The following is a 15781-nucleotide window of genomic DNA, read 5'->3' as shown; positions in this document are numbered from 1 at the left end:
CATTCTGCAAAACAGTGCAGGCTTACTTGTGTCAGTCTAATCTAGTTAGGTAAGGATAGAGGATATGAATTATTTCTTTGTCATCTTGCTCATTGTATTTTATGTACAGTAGTAATAAAATACTAAAATGTTAAATCAGAGATTTAGATATTTTATTGTTGTTGTTGCTGATTCTCCAGGATACATGGTGTTTTTTTCCTCAAACAGTAAATCTGGATTGATGACATTTATCATTCAATTCACTGGATGCTCAAATCACTGTGATTCTTCTAAATGGTGGAAAGTAACTAAGTACTTTTACTCAAGTACTGTAAGTATAATTTGGAGGTAATTGTTCTTTATTTGAGTTTTCATTTTATGCTATTTTCTACTTCTACCCCACTACATTTGAGATGTAAATGTTTTACTTTTTACTCATGACATTAGTTACTTTGCAGATGAAGATTTAAAAAAAAAAAATGAGTTCATGAAATACAGTGCTTCGTTGTGCAGTAAATTAATCCACCCAACAGTATATAAAATGAATAAAATTAGTTCTATTGCAGCAAAATACAACATCAAAATGCAACCTTTATGTACTGCATCAATAATAGTTTTTTAAAAATGCCACAACTGAAGAGCCCATTTGACTCCATGATCAGTACTTCTTATACTTTAAGGACATTTTCTTTATTAGATCTACATACTGTTACCTCAGTAAGATTTTGAATGCAGCACTTTGTGGGTAATTCTTCCTCCACTGAATCTTCTTGATAGTACTTAAATTTCAGTGCACTGACATCAAGTTTATGTTGTCAGATAAGCCAGTGTGTTGTGGGCACCCCACTGTGGTGGCAGATAGAAAAGGTGTAACTGTACACTTGTAGTGATTCAGCAGTATAGCTGCTTTTAGCAGATATATTGACACCCCAAGTCAATTGTAGCTGAATTATACATGAAAGTTTTGGGGGATAAATGTGTGTCATTTTTATGACTCATAGTTATAATTTAGTTTGTCAAATTATTTTGCTTTAAAAATCAAAATCATGTAAAACTCAGTCATAATTTTGACCAGCATATAAAGTTAAATTATAAGCCTGACAGCTTTAACACTTGTATTAATGCAGGCTGTGAAAAAAGTGCTCAGTTTCTTTAACTTAAGTAATATTCAGTGTGAGCATTAAAATAATCAAAAATTATTTTTCATAAAATTATATCATAAAACTCATTATGCAGATTTTCTTCTCTCTTCAGAATTGTATATATTATTGCTGAATATGTGTCCTTCATTAACATTGCAGCTAGTCCAAGTGGAGCTACTTTTAATCACTTACATCCAGGTATCTTAATACATCATTTTTTTCATGGTTTTATATTTCGTATTAATAATCTGAATAGTGAGTTGCACGTATTTATACTTTCTTCCCACTTTGTCATACCCTAATAAAAATAATAAATATATTCACACACTTTAACATATAAAGTCATCCTATGTTTATATTTTAGTAGTAATAGTTTAGAATATTCATAATGTATTCCAATATGTTCATTATATTGTGAAGTGTGTTCTATGGGTATTAAATCAATGAATATATAAAGTATCTATAAAGTATGCTAAAGTTTCATCTGTGTATGTATTAGACTATTTAAATCTATTTTAATCCTAATTTGGGATCAATAAAGTAGTCTCTATCTATCTATCTATCTATCTAGTAAACAATAGTAGAAAGTAACTAGCTTACTAATATTGTCATATAAATGTAGAAGAGTTAGTAAGCACATTATTGGCTTCCAAAATGGTAGTGGATTAGAGGGAGAAAGTGGCGTGAAATGGAAATATTTAATTAAAGTATTGATAACCTAAAATGTGTACATAAGGAGCCTACAGTACTTAAGTAAATGTACTTAGTTATATCCCACGACTCCTCTGTGTATTTCATAAGACGTTTTTCAGCCCGAATGTGTGTGAGCTGAGTTGTGGTTGGTTTGCCTGTGTTATGGGCGTAAACGTTTGGTAATGTTTTAGTTGTCCAGCAGAGTTTGGTTGTGTTCAGTTCTGCCCCCCTGTGGGTAAAGTAACCACCGCATGGGAGTTGGTATCCTGCCACCAAGGTTAGTCATTAACCTTGTCTTCTCAGTCACTCAGGGCACCGAAGAAAGCGGACAGCATTGTGTCCGAGGCATGCTGCCGCCCGGCCGCCACATCTCACCATGGGCGACTGGAACCACTGCACACACGAGCGGGCTTTGTCCTCGGAGAGCGGCGTTACCGTAGTGTTTCACAAAGTTGACAGCCATGGGGACACAAACAGCGGCGGCGACGACGACAGTGGCGATGATGAACGGACAGCAGCGACGATTCACTTACAAACGAACTGCCATGTGTCGTCGTGTGATTTGGATGGTGATGCTGAGGGAGCGAGAGGAAGCACCGAAAATTCACCGGAAAGCAGCGAGAGCCAAACGCTATGCCCGTCGGCGTTTTGCGTCAGAAGCAGGCTCGCATCCCCAGACGGAAGCGCACGTGAAGGTAGAAGAGCGCACGCACTTTATTTGCAAGTTAAACGGCATCTTAAAGTGAAGTGATACCTGCCTCTGTCCCCATCACATGTTGTTTAACTTTGAGAAGGTGTAGAAATACGGTATTAATCAGTCAATGGCTTCCCGCGTCACCCTTACGTTACACAACCGTGTAACGTCATGTATTCGGCCTAATGTCACGTGGGGGATATTAACCTATTAGCTGGGGTATAGTTAATGTCACTTAACACACATTTCTTTTTCTTCAAGGCTGGACCAAATGATGTAATTTCATACAAATTATTTGATTATATATATTATAAATATTACTACTATCACATTGCAGCTTTTACTCCAACCAAAAAATGTTGGGACGCCATATAAAAACAAAAATCTGAATAAAAAAACAACAACAAAAGTTTCTCAGTTGGAACATTAGTAATACTGTATTTTTTCCATTTGAATGTATGATTAAAATTATTTGAAAATGGTCCAATTTTATTTCATTAAGGTTTTTTTGGAATTGGGGTGGTTTATCCTACATTTATACTCTCATGTATATCATAGGCCTATTTTAAGTTACAATATACTATATTTATAACATCATATCATGTACTATAACAGTGGTTGTCAAAGTTTAGTCCGGGGACCCCCAGGGAATGTGGGACACTGCCAGTAGTTCCCTAAAAAGTTATCATCATATCATGATGTGATCTGTTAATATATATATATATATATATATATATATATATATATATATATATATATATATATATATATATAAATCTCCTGTGTTGTTCTTTCACATACCTAAGACTAGAAGTGTAAAAAAAAAAAGGCTATTTCAAGAGTGATGACCTCTGTACTTTATTATATTTATTATCCTAATACAGACACTAAATTGTTCTGTATACTGTATTACTTAATAGCATATATATATAATCCTTGTGTAAATTGTTTGACTTATTTATTAGACTCGCTGCTATTAAACATACAGTGTCATTTTTTAACTTCTACTCTTATAGTAGTTATATAGTCCTTACTTTAGTTTTTATTTATTATTAGTTCTCTTATTTATTTCCTGTCTTAATATACTTTGTGTCACAGTAAAAAAAAGAAAAAGGGGCCAAAATGATGCGAGCTTTGTATAACAAACCATATTTATATAATAGAAATGTTTTACATGGTCATTTGTTATTTGGGAATAAAACTGTAATATTTGATGGTGGTCCATATACGTTGATTTGTGTCCAAAAATATATTTTAATACGATGCACACATAAAGATAAACTGATGTAAGCCAGCTTAACATTTGCATCAACCTTCATTAAGTAGGAAGAATGACTGTGCACTTTTCCAGCAGCACGGCCACAAACCCTGTAGGCTTCTAGCTTACCACACTTCTCAATAGAGCCTTGTTGTAAAGTTTAATGAAAACATTTCCATCCGTACGGCTACAGCTATGTTCTGAATATGTTTTGCTCACACTCTAGTTCAGTAGTTTATAAGGGTTATAGGGGTTTCCCCATCCGTTTAACTGTGTATGAGGAAGAAAGGCTTTACAAGGAAGTGAGAAAATGCACTCAATGCCCTTGGACCCAAGTTTCCCTTTGTTTACATTTTGTACTGTTGAATAATGACTCACATGCGATGTCATGATTTTTATCTTAGACAGTAATTATTTTAGACAGTAATTCATTATTGCTTTCAGACTTTCAGTGAAATAATAAAGTGATGATATGATCACATAATGTAATACAAAATTCTATTGTCCAAGTCAATGATTCCAAGCAAATTGTATTAAATGAGTGGAATACTAATGCAGTAATTTCACACTGAAATAATCTTCCTGCCTGTGTCTTCTAGGCATTATATTGGAACAAAGAACAGGAAAAAATGGGATGTTTTTGGTAGGGCTTTCCTCAACTAAAGAAATTCTTAGTTGTCTAACGCTAATACAATTTCTTGAGTAATCCAGTGGTACGGTTAAAGCTTGATGAGGTATTAATGGATGACATGTAGGCCATACATTTCTGATTATGGACACCTTGCTTATGTTATGGTTACTTCCCAAGAAAAAATGCTGGAACTACTTAGTGTAGGCCAATCTTTTTCTGAAATAAATATATTTATATGAGAAAAGAATAAAGAACATTACAAAATAACTAAATATTACAAACCCTAGTAAGGGCAGCATTTATATATAAAGACTTTTTAAAAACTATATAGATATATGCAAATTTGTCTAATTCCATATCACATTTAAAAACATATCGCACAGCCCTAACCCTGACCATAATATAAGTTGATTTAATCACTTTAAATCTTGTGTTTATCAAATATGTGCTCACAGTTTTCTTGGAAATCTGTTATTTAACATGAAAAAAGCATTGAAAAAAGACTGTCGCAAAAGAAGTCTTAGTCGACTAAAACTAAAATAATCAATTAGTTGCCAAATCGGCTTGGTGTAACGTAAAGAAACCACATGCTGTATTTGATAAATGAATGGGGAGTAAACCTCACATTGTGGAAAAACACAAAGACAGATGTCTGCATGACCTCAGGTTGGAATCTAATCTCCACAAGCATATCAGTTTATTGTCCCACAGGCAGGGTTTGCAAACACTACACCCTTGTCTTCTGGAGATCTTTTTTAACTGAATTTTGTACCCAGGCCACATGGAGTTCAATAACATATTTTTAACTTCACTGCTCCATCCTGTAAGCAGTATTTTTTTAAATGAAATGTGAAACCCATTTAGGACCCCTTATACCTGTCTGCTCCCCCACTGTAACTCCCTGTTCTTTTACTCTCTTCTCATTTTCTCCTTCCTCAGACTCAGAGAAACTAAAGAGATGTCCAGGTCTTGGTTTGTTCTATGCTTTCCTGGCCACAGTTTTCTTTTCTATCATTGCCCTCATGGTGAAAACCATCCAGGGAGTCCACGCCATAGAGATCAGCGCCATACGCTGCTTCTTCCAGATGCTCTTCATTATGCCGTTACTCATCTACCACAAGTAAGCATGATGGAAAAAACTCAAACAACACATCAAAGATTTCCACAGATAGACAGTAAATACTTATTTCTCCAAACAGTCTTTATTTAAACCAACAATTTATATGTTGTGATCAGATTAAGTGCATTAACTCGGCAGCTAGGTAATGCATCTCCCTTCCAGTAAGTTATCTCAGTAGATTCCTACATTGTGTTCATGCCCTGCACCCAACTCATTAGCAAGTATCCTGACTTAACATGCAATCACTGCTTAAACAAGTTTAAGTTGTCAAAATACTGTAAGAAAATGTATTATTATGGAATAATATACCACTTAGATCCAGTGTTAGGAAGGTTTTGAATAATGTCTTCCCATGTGAAGTCATTTGCTTTTAATTAAAAGGTACTGCAAATATACACATTTTTCAAACTTTCTTTTTTGGATTTGTATGAGATACTAAGTCATAGTCAGTGTAAAACCTATAGTAAAAACTGGTTGCCCCAGTTTTGGAGCAGGCCGATATACCAACATGGAAGCTAAGCAATGTACAACTGGAGATGGAGGCAGCTGCAAAACCTATTTTAGTCACCTAATAAAAAGAAAAATCAAGTGTATGCTATTATTAGAGTTATTACACTGCTTTACCTTGCCTGCAGGCAACCCTGTTGGAATTTATGTGGGAGTTACTGAGGCCGGTGCATCTCAATACATTAGAATATCATTGAAAAGTCCATTTCCAGTAGTTCAGGTCAATTAGCCCCAACCAAGTATTGAGTGCATACAGATGGACATACTTCTCAGAGGCCAACATTTCCATATTAAACATACTTTTTTAAATTGGGCTTTTGTAATATTAAATTTTTTGAGACACTGAATTTTAGGTCTTCATTAAATGTAAGCCATAATCATTATAATTAGAAGAAATTAAATGAATTAAAACATGAAATGTTTCATTCTGTGTGTAATGGATATTTATATATATATACGTATATACGTATATATATATATAGACGTATATATATATATATATATATACACAGTACAGGCCAAAAGTTTGGATACACCTTCTCATTCAATGTTTTTCCTTTATTTTCATGACTATTGACATTGTAAATTCATCAAAACTATTAATGAACACATGTGGAATTATGTACTTAACAAAAAAGTGTGAAATAACTGAAAACATGTCTTATATTCTAGTAAGCAAAGGGTGGCTACTTTGAGGAATCTAAAATACAAGACATGTTTTCAGTTATTTCACATTTTTTTTGTTAAGTACATAATTCCATATGTGTTTATTCATAGTTTTGATGCCTTCAGTGAGAATCTACAATGTAAATAGTCATGAAAATAAAGAAAAACGCATTGAATGAGATGGGTGTGTCCAAACTTTTGGCCTGTACTATTTATATGTATATGTATATATATATATATATATATATATATTATTTCCACTGTTTGAATTGAGTCACTGACATAAATAAACTTTTTTATCATATTCTAATTTATTGAGATGCACCTGTATGCTCTCGTCAAAGCCACCAGACTCCTTTGACAAAAACAGTGAATTTACCTTGCGAAACACAGGACTGACTGGCCTACCGCTGCCTCAGTTGGTCCATTTTCTTGTGTTGTTGTGTAACTTTGGTGTTCAAAAGGATGTTTTCGGATTCACCAATGTCACAAATGAACACAAACAAACCAAATGGTCGAGGAAGCAGTAGATTAGCATTTTCTGTGTTTTGTGAGGTAAAATGACTGTTTCTTTTCAAAGGAGTCTGGTGACATAAAAACTTTAACAGGGCTTTCTGAAGGCAAGGTAAGCAGTAAATACTTTTAAATATAGTGTACACTACACAGCTGATAAAATATTTATTTGCAACAGATGCATAATCTTAGTACAGTAAATATATTATTTTAAGATAATGTTTAAAACAAGCCATGTGAAACTACACGACATAAACAATAACATGCCCACTAGAATGAAAAAACACAAGTAACCCAAATAACTGAGCTACTAAGAAAATTATATGAAGGGAAAGAAAATATAATGTATTTAATTTTGCATGGATTGATATAAAATCACTTCTCTTTTGTCCCTAAAAATCAAAAATAACCTTAATTCCCAAACGCTGCCACCAGTACTTGTATTCATACATTTACCTTTTCTACATCCATCCATATGTCCTCTACACTCCTCTTTGCTTTTGCATAAATTCATAACCAACTCTCTGTTTTCAGCCCATCCGTTCATCTGTCCATCCATCAGTGTCATCTCCATATTGCTTACCCATCTATCCATCCACCCATCCATTCATTTGTCATCTCTCAGCTCACTCTGCTGCTCGTTTTGTCTCCATCCATCCCTGTCTAAAATCCTGTTTAATACTTCCTCTGACAGTCAGTCTAATCATCCATCCATCCAGTCATTCATCCATCCATCATCCTCATATGTCTGCTCCTCCAGGACAGGTTTCCTCGGTCCCAGGGACAAACGAATATATCTGGTTCTCCGGGGTTTCCTCGGTTCCAATGCCATGATCCTGCTCTTCTATGCTGTTCAGCAGATGCCGCTTGCAGACGCCACAGTCATTATGTTCAGGTAATTGATTGTGGATTAATAGAGATTATACTAATAGCACAAAGACTCTATCCTCCCTGGATTGTATGCCTGTCACCTTTTTCTTTAATCTCTGTCTCATTTTCTAAGATTTTCCTTATTCCTTTTTATTATGTATCACTAATTCACTAAAGAAAAGTGGATTGGTAATGAGCTGGATTCCTCATATGAGACAAATCTGTTGAGACAATAATCACCACTTCTTTCAACTTCCCTGTGTATGTATTTATTTAAGTGTACCACTACTAGAGGTGGGGGGAAAATTGATACAGCATAGTATCGCCAGATTTTGCGTGGCAATATTATATTGATTCATGGCAGCCAGGTATCGATATTTAGCATTCCTACGGTCCGTCAGTATTTCCGCTGTTTTTTTTGTTTTGTTTTCGGAAGCCATAGCGATACCATATAAATCTAGAAAATCTAAGGAATCTATAGGTACCACGTGCTTCAGGATATCATGTTGGGAAGTTGTCGCAATAACACTGCAAAGTTAGGCATGTCAACAAAATTCAGAGCAGTGAAGCTTAAAGGTGAGGAAAGTTTGATGGAATGCTGCAGTTGTTGTCGTCCATACCTGTTTGTTATCAGTTCAGTTCAGTCTGACCGGATACTTTGTTGGCCAGTCTGTGGGTTTGACTCTCATTGTCGAGAAATAAAAAGAATGAAGTGAGATTAATTTCTCTTATTTGATGAAACAATTCTTGAATGAATTTAATTTTGTGGACACAAAATGTATCGCAATACTCATCATATCACAACATGCTTAAAATTGCAATAATATCGTATCGTGACTCCAAGTATTGGGATAAAATCGTATCATGGGGCCTCTGCTGATTCACATCTCATTTTTTTCCAGAGGTGGAAAAAGCACTCAGATCTTTTACTTAAAAAAATACCAATATCATAATGTAGAATTCCCCCCTCCAAGTCTCAATAAAATGTTGTTTTTATTCATAACTTTATAACGTTTATTGTCATAATGATATAACCTTTATTTGTTTATTTATGTAAAATAAATCTGCAGTGTAATTAAAGTTTTCAAATACACATAGAGGAGTAAAACGCATAATATTTGCTTCTTTGATGTAGTGGAGTAGAAGTATGAATGAAAATTAAAACGCTCCAATAAAGTATAGTACCTGAGTAAATTAATACTATCCACCACAACTTTTTTTTATATTCTCTGAGTTCTAGCACACTTTCTCCAACATATTTGCGCTTTCTCTTTCAGTAATCCAGTCTTTACCTCCCTCCTGGCCTGGGTCTTCCTAAAGGAAAGATGCACAATCTGGGACTGTGTCTTCACCGTTTTCACCATCACTGGAGTCATCCTCATCGCCCGGCCGCCGTTCCTGTTTGGCGAGGATCGACATGGCATTGAGGGAAACTACACAAACCACATCAAGGGGACGATCGCTGCGTTTGCAGGTTATATAAACATGTTTGTTATTATTATTATTCAAATATTTTTATTGGCTTTTTATGCTGAAAACACATACAGTACAGGCCAAAAGTTTGGACACACCTTCTCATTCAATGTTTTTCATTTATTTTCATGACTATGACATTGTAAATTCATCAAAACTATTAATGAACACGTGGAATTATGTACTTAACAAAAAAGTGTGAAATAACTGAAAACATGTCTTATATTCTAGTAAGCAAAGGGTGGCTACTTTGAGGAATCTAAAATACAAGACATGTTTTCAGTTATTTCACACTTTTTTTGTTAAGTACATAATTCCATATGTGTTTATTCATAGTTTTGATGCCTTCAGTGAGAATCTACAATGTAAATAGTCATGAAAATAAAGAAAAACGTAATGAATGAGATGGGTGTGTCCAAACTTTTGGCCTGCACTGTACAACACAATCAACAAGACCGCAAACACAAAATATATGGAAAATAAAGCCACAACAGTAACATAAACATATACATATAAAAAAGAAAATGTATAATAATGATAATAACAACAATAATAAAACTACAAAAACAAAACAAAAATAAATAAATAATAAATATAAAGAGTACAAATTCTAACCCATTACAGAGATTGTGAGTCAATTAAGTAGTAGTCTCAGTGTCCCTAGCCGGGAATTCCAAATTGAAGTAGTTCAAAAATGGCTGCCAAACATTGTAAAACCTCTGGGTTGATCCCCTGATTGAGTGTTTTAACTTCTCAAGTTTCAAATGTGCCATTACATCCCCAACCCAGCGCCTGTGCGTGGGAGGCCTAACCGATTTCCAATTACACAAAATAAGGCGCCTGGCTAGTAGGGATGAAAAGGCGATGGCATCCGACTGTGTCCCAGATATCGCCACCTCATAAACACGTTTGTTTGACCATATTAAGTAGGTGAAATCCTCTTGTTCAGACTCCTGTCAGACAGGATTACCATGGGAACTAGGGGTATTCAGTGCAATACAGATATGTCCTTCAGCTCATCAGGGTCAGCTGGGATTCAGCTGGGCGACACAGCCCTTCCAATTAGTCATGGTTCTCAGGTCAAAAAGTATTAGACTTGAGTGTGTTGAGATGTAATTCCAGTTATTACAAGTACATTTAACCAATATTCCCACCTGTAAACCACACTTTTTATTTCGCACCAGTGTCTCAAAATGTGTCCCAAATGAAGATTGACCAGAAAATTCACACTGCAAATTATTACCAAGATAAAAAAACTTTAGAAGATTTTAGAAGAGTTAGATCATTTTTCTTGTTTTAAAAAGTTAATTTCTTTTTTTAAGCGTTCAACATGCTTATTTCTAGATTTAACTATCTTAATTCAAGAAATCTTGTCAAGAATTTTTTTTGTCCATGCAGCAAGATAATTTCCCTCAGATTTATTGTTGTTTTTATTTGTTTTTATTTTGTTTTTAGACACCCCTTTAAGTTTTCTTTTTGCTGCTCCAGTCCAGTGTAACATCAGAACAGCACACTACATCTGATTAATCTCCCTCATTTGTTATATAACCTGTCTTTACAACAAATGTGCAGGTGCAACACTGTGCAGAAAAAAAGCTGTTATTTCCAAATGGAGAGTGCATCTATGATCTCTTCAGCATCGACACCAGCCATAGCAGTGTTCATTCCCCCGACTTTCTGTGTTTTCTAGGTGTAACTAAATTAAACTTTGGCACCCAAAATAGACCTCCAAATACACTGCACAGCACATGTCAACAAGTCAAATATCATTCTTGCATTGAATGGGGTAGAGGTTATGACATTTCCAGCTTCACTGTAGAGACAAATGAAGGGATTTTTTCATATCATATTCATTCTTATTTAAATTCTAGGAGATAATAATAATAAACTAATAATAATAAAAATAATATTTTTTTTATTGTACCTTTCATACAAGAAATGCAGCTAAAGTGCTTTACAATAAGAGGAAATAAGACATACACATAAAACATAAAAACACTAATAAAGTGCCATTAGAAATAAATAAAAAATAATAAATGGTAAATTTAAGTTTATGGATGGTACAATAAAATGCCATTATAAATAAATAATAAATGATACCATAGTAAGTTGAAAAATAAAACACATAATAACAGTAAAAATAAAATAAAAATAGAATGAAACCACCACAATACATATATTGCATAACAAATAAAACAAACTGAATAATAATATAAGTTAAAATATTAGAAATCATTACCTATATTAGCAGCATGCACATTTGCATCAATTAACTCTGCAGTCTCTATTCTCTTTTACTCTCTCTTCTTTCCTACATCAGTGGTGGTGATTTAAACTTTTAAGGTGAAGGTTATTCACAGATTTTACAGCAATAAATGGCCACCAGAAGAAACTGGTTTAAGTTAACCCAAATATTTCAAATATCAGAAATTCAATAATAGGTACAGGTGCATCTTAATAAATTAGAACATCATAGAAAAGTTTATTTATGTCAGTAATTAAATTCAAAAAGTGGAAATAACACAATATATAGATCCGTTACACACAGAATTAAACATTTCATGTCTTATTTATTTGATTTCTTAATTTCTTCTAATTACAATGATGGCTTACATTTAATGAAGACCTAAAATTCAGTATCTCAGAAAAAAAGTTAATATTACAAAAGACCAATTAAAAAGTATGTTTAATATGGAAATGTTGGCCTCTGAAAAGAATGTCCATCTATATGCACCCAATACTTGGTTGGAGCTATTTGACTTGAACTACTGGAAATGTACTTTTTCATGATATTATAATGTCTTGAGATGCACCTGTATATAGAAGCAGTGGATTTGAAAATATATTGTATTTGTCCTTTAAGTCTATTTGTTTGCTTTATTAATTCAGTCTTTAATTTTTTAAAATGTATTTAATCACAGGTGCCGTTGGAGCTGCTTGTACATTTGTTCTTCTCCGCAAGATGGGGAAGAGCGTCCACTACTACCTCTCTGTGTGGTACTACGCCGTCATTGGTTTCATTGAGTGCCTCATCACCGTATCCATCCTCGGGGAGTGGAAAATCCCGTTCTGCGGCCGTGATCGCTGGCTGCTGATGCTCATCGCTGTCCTGGGCATCGCCGGACAGACCTTCCTCACAAAGGCGCTGCAGATCGAGAAGGCCGGACCCGTGGCCCTGATGAGGACTATCGACGTGGTGCTGGCGTTCATCTTCCAGTTCATTTTCCTCAACCGCGCACCGACCATGTGGAGCCTGGCGGGGGCGCTGTGCGTAGTGGCGAGCACGAGTGGAGTAGCGCTCCGGAAATGGTACAGCAACTCTCGCAAGAGCTGACAAGGAGATGCAAAATAGAATACTCTGGTATTACTATTTATTCTTTTTTCAGTATCATATGTTCTTGATTTATTCTGTATTTTACTTGTTACTTCCATGCAAACCTTTCAGGAGGTTTAAGCTCTTTGAACAGTAAAAATAGGAATATAGGATGATCTACTAGGGTCCGTTATGAGTTATTGATATACATGTTGATTCTTGAGAGTCAACCTGTGTAACATATTGTTATGCATTTATTGTTGTGTAAATTAATTACCACATCTCCAACAGAAAGAGGGGCCTGAACTTACTGTTTACTCAACACTGATTTCTATTTACCCTTTAATAAAATAAGACATACATGGGACTGAAAGAGAGAAGTTTACTACACTGGGACCATCTATACTGTGTTACATAACTTGGCAATAATGGTAAACTGAAAAAAGTATACAACATATTTCATTCTATGTAGTATGCACCAGGCTACATAAGCCCTATAGGGAAAGTGAGAAAAAAAATCTGGTGATCCATTTTCTAAGTCTGATCAAAATTGTTTCTCTCTTGTGAGAACAGGTGAAAATAAGGATTATAGCAACTACTAAACGTTAAATAAGAGGCTAAGTGGGCTCTTTACTGTGACGCGTTCCAAATAATACTCCCATAGAATCCATGAGGTTCAGATGCATTAAACTGGTTTATTATGCAAACAAAAAATTAACTGACAAGCAGTTGGTATATGAGAAGAAAAAAAAAAACAGAAAAAGTTAATGTAAAAGAGTATTCAAGTTGACAGTCTAGAGACGGTCAACATAAAAATATCGGAGCCTACACTCACCCTTTTTTTTTCTACCTCCCGCCATACAACTGAGCAGGTAAATAGGTGAGACCACACACCTGTTCCATCACCGGAAGTGACATATACCAAACAGATGTGTGAAGCCTAACAAAATAAACAACTTAGGCAAAAATACACATTTTGACTCCTACAAGGATAATCCTTTGTTTTCATCTTTGAGGAGAAGAAAAAAGTTTGGCCATAATAACTCACTGTGAAAACCAGTGAGGAAAGTTTTGGCAGGTGAATTTTTTTGGTCAGGATAAAGTGTTTGTTTGTACTCATTTCGGCCGTAACCTAAAGAAATACAGTCGTTTCATTTCACACTGTTAACAAAGTGTTTAAAACAGTGACTATTCATATTTAGTAAGATGTACAAATTCCCATGCATTACTTTTTGTAGGAAATTATGCGAACACGTTCAGAAGTATTAATTCATAACCACAGGAAAGAAAACAATTTAGAGCAAACTGAGAAGATGGATCATCCAAATAAATTCTCATGTCTTTCACACTACTATCAAATTAATATCTGCAAAAAATACTTATCAAAATGTTTGTGTTGCTGAAATACAACTATTAAAAAAGTAAAAGTCATTCACAGGAATAAAATTAAATGTAATGCAAACCAGTTCAGCAGTTTTAGCAGTTCAATTCTCATTTGTTTTTAGACAAAGAAAACCCTGTTTAGTAGGAAAACATTGCAGATATCCAAGTCAACAAAACAATATATTAAAAAAATTAAATCCTAAAATTGGTTACAAGTTTTTCGGTGAAAACAGGGTCTAGCTGTACGATTCACTCTCTCATTAAACTGTTTTTTAATGCTGAAATATGAACGACACCTGAATCCAGCCCAGTGTTCCTATCCATCAAGAGTTTATTCCTTTGTGATTTTTGATTTTATTTTTCCGTCTCCTCTAATGTATTTCAAGATAATAAGCTAACATCTGTTATTATCCAATCCATAGTTGATAAGTTCTTATATTTGAAGTGCCTTAAGTAAGACCTTTGACCTCCAGCTTCCCTCAATGGAGCTGCTCATTAACCAGCAACTTGTACTGTTCACCTCTCAGTCTGATAGTGCATATTAATATGAATATAAATATGAAATAGGGTGCCTCTAAAAAATAAAAAGTCAACGCATTAACTGATTTTTTTTATCCCCACACTTGAGGCCACACTGATTTCTTCACTATCTCATCTTCATGTCATCCTTAAGCATGGAAATAGTCTCCTCAGCAGTCTAAAAATATATTTGCTACGATGCTCATAGAGGGGTGTTGTTTGCTTTTTGTTTTTGCTCGAGGGTAGAGAAGTGTCAGTAACCTGTCACTATAATGCAACAAATTAAGTGAGCATCCGAACAGCTGCACACACGGATTGCTTGACGATTACTTTCTCCTCCTGGAGAGAAAAAGGAGACGTGGATTTACATCAAAACATTGTAGGTTTTCCCAATATGAAAATATCCCGCGTCAGTCAGTTTAATAGTAGCGACACAGTTAGACTTTGTCACCAAACTAGAAAGCTAAAGGTTTCACACTTGAGTTTCCTTGTTTTTGTGATACTCAGTGACTCAAAACAGCCGTGTGTGATTCTTGTGCTGTGTTGTATCCAACTGAGAAATAAGGAGCAAGACTTAAAAATAGTCTTAATGAAAAAATATTGCAATGACTTTCTATGAAGCCCATGTCTATAATGCATTCTAAACATACTTATAATGCATTATAATCTGCTTATAGCACTGTATAATTATAGTTATAAGCACTCATAAATATTAATAATGCCCTTTAACAATTAAACCATATTATAAAACATTTTATAATGAATTATATGGTCAAGAATCATAACAGTTTATAGTTGCTGGTAATTCACTAAGATTGATTTTGCAAGTCCATGTCTATAATGCATTATAGACTAATTATAATGCATTATAAACATACTTATAATGCACTATAGGGTTAGAAATAGGCCAGTCGACTACACTAACCCTATAATTAAGTTATAATTCATTATAACAGGGATTATAATGTATTACAAATAATATAATAATTTATAACGACTGGGAGATTTGTATTGCACTAT

At 34.4% G+C, this 15781-nt stretch overlaps 1 protein-coding gene across 1 annotated transcript; it reads left to right on the top strand.

Annotated features, from left to right (window-relative positions):
- Positions 1–2083: 2083 nt before the first annotated feature.
- Positions 2084–15310, top strand: slc35g1 (solute carrier family 35 member G1). The gene is made up of 5 exons (XM_059324488.1): positions 2084–2509; positions 5337–5517; positions 7964–8098; positions 9351–9547; positions 12468–15310. Exons 1-5 carry the CDS (start codon positions 2191–2193, stop codon positions 12878–12880), a joined length of 1245 nt encoding a protein of 414 aa, XP_059180471.1. The 5' UTR covers positions 2084–2190; the 3' UTR covers positions 12881–15310.
- Positions 15311–15781: the final 471 nt, after the last annotated feature.

Source organism: Centropristis striata, chromosome 21 (genome assembly GCF_030273125.1).
Source record: "Centropristis striata isolate RG_2023a ecotype Rhode Island chromosome 21, C.striata_1.0, whole genome shotgun sequence".
Lineage (NCBI taxonomy): Eukaryota > Metazoa > Chordata > Actinopteri > Perciformes > Serranidae > Centropristis > Centropristis striata.
Note: the sequence above shows the minus strand (reverse complement) of the source record. Positions and strands in the feature narration are given on the sequence as shown.

Coding starts and splice junctions, on each gene's coding strand:
- slc35g1 (XM_059324488.1), top strand. CDS start 2,191: ATGGGCGACTGGAACCACTGCACACACGAGCGGGCTTTGTCCTCGGAG. Junction 8,099..9,350: donor GCCACAGTCATTATGTTCAG/GTAATTGATTGT, acceptor TTTCTCTTTCAG/TAATCCAGTCTTTACCTCCC. Junction 9,548..12,467: donor GACGATCGCTGCGTTTGCAG/GTTATATAAACA, acceptor ATTTAATCACAG/GTGCCGTTGGAGCTGCTTGT.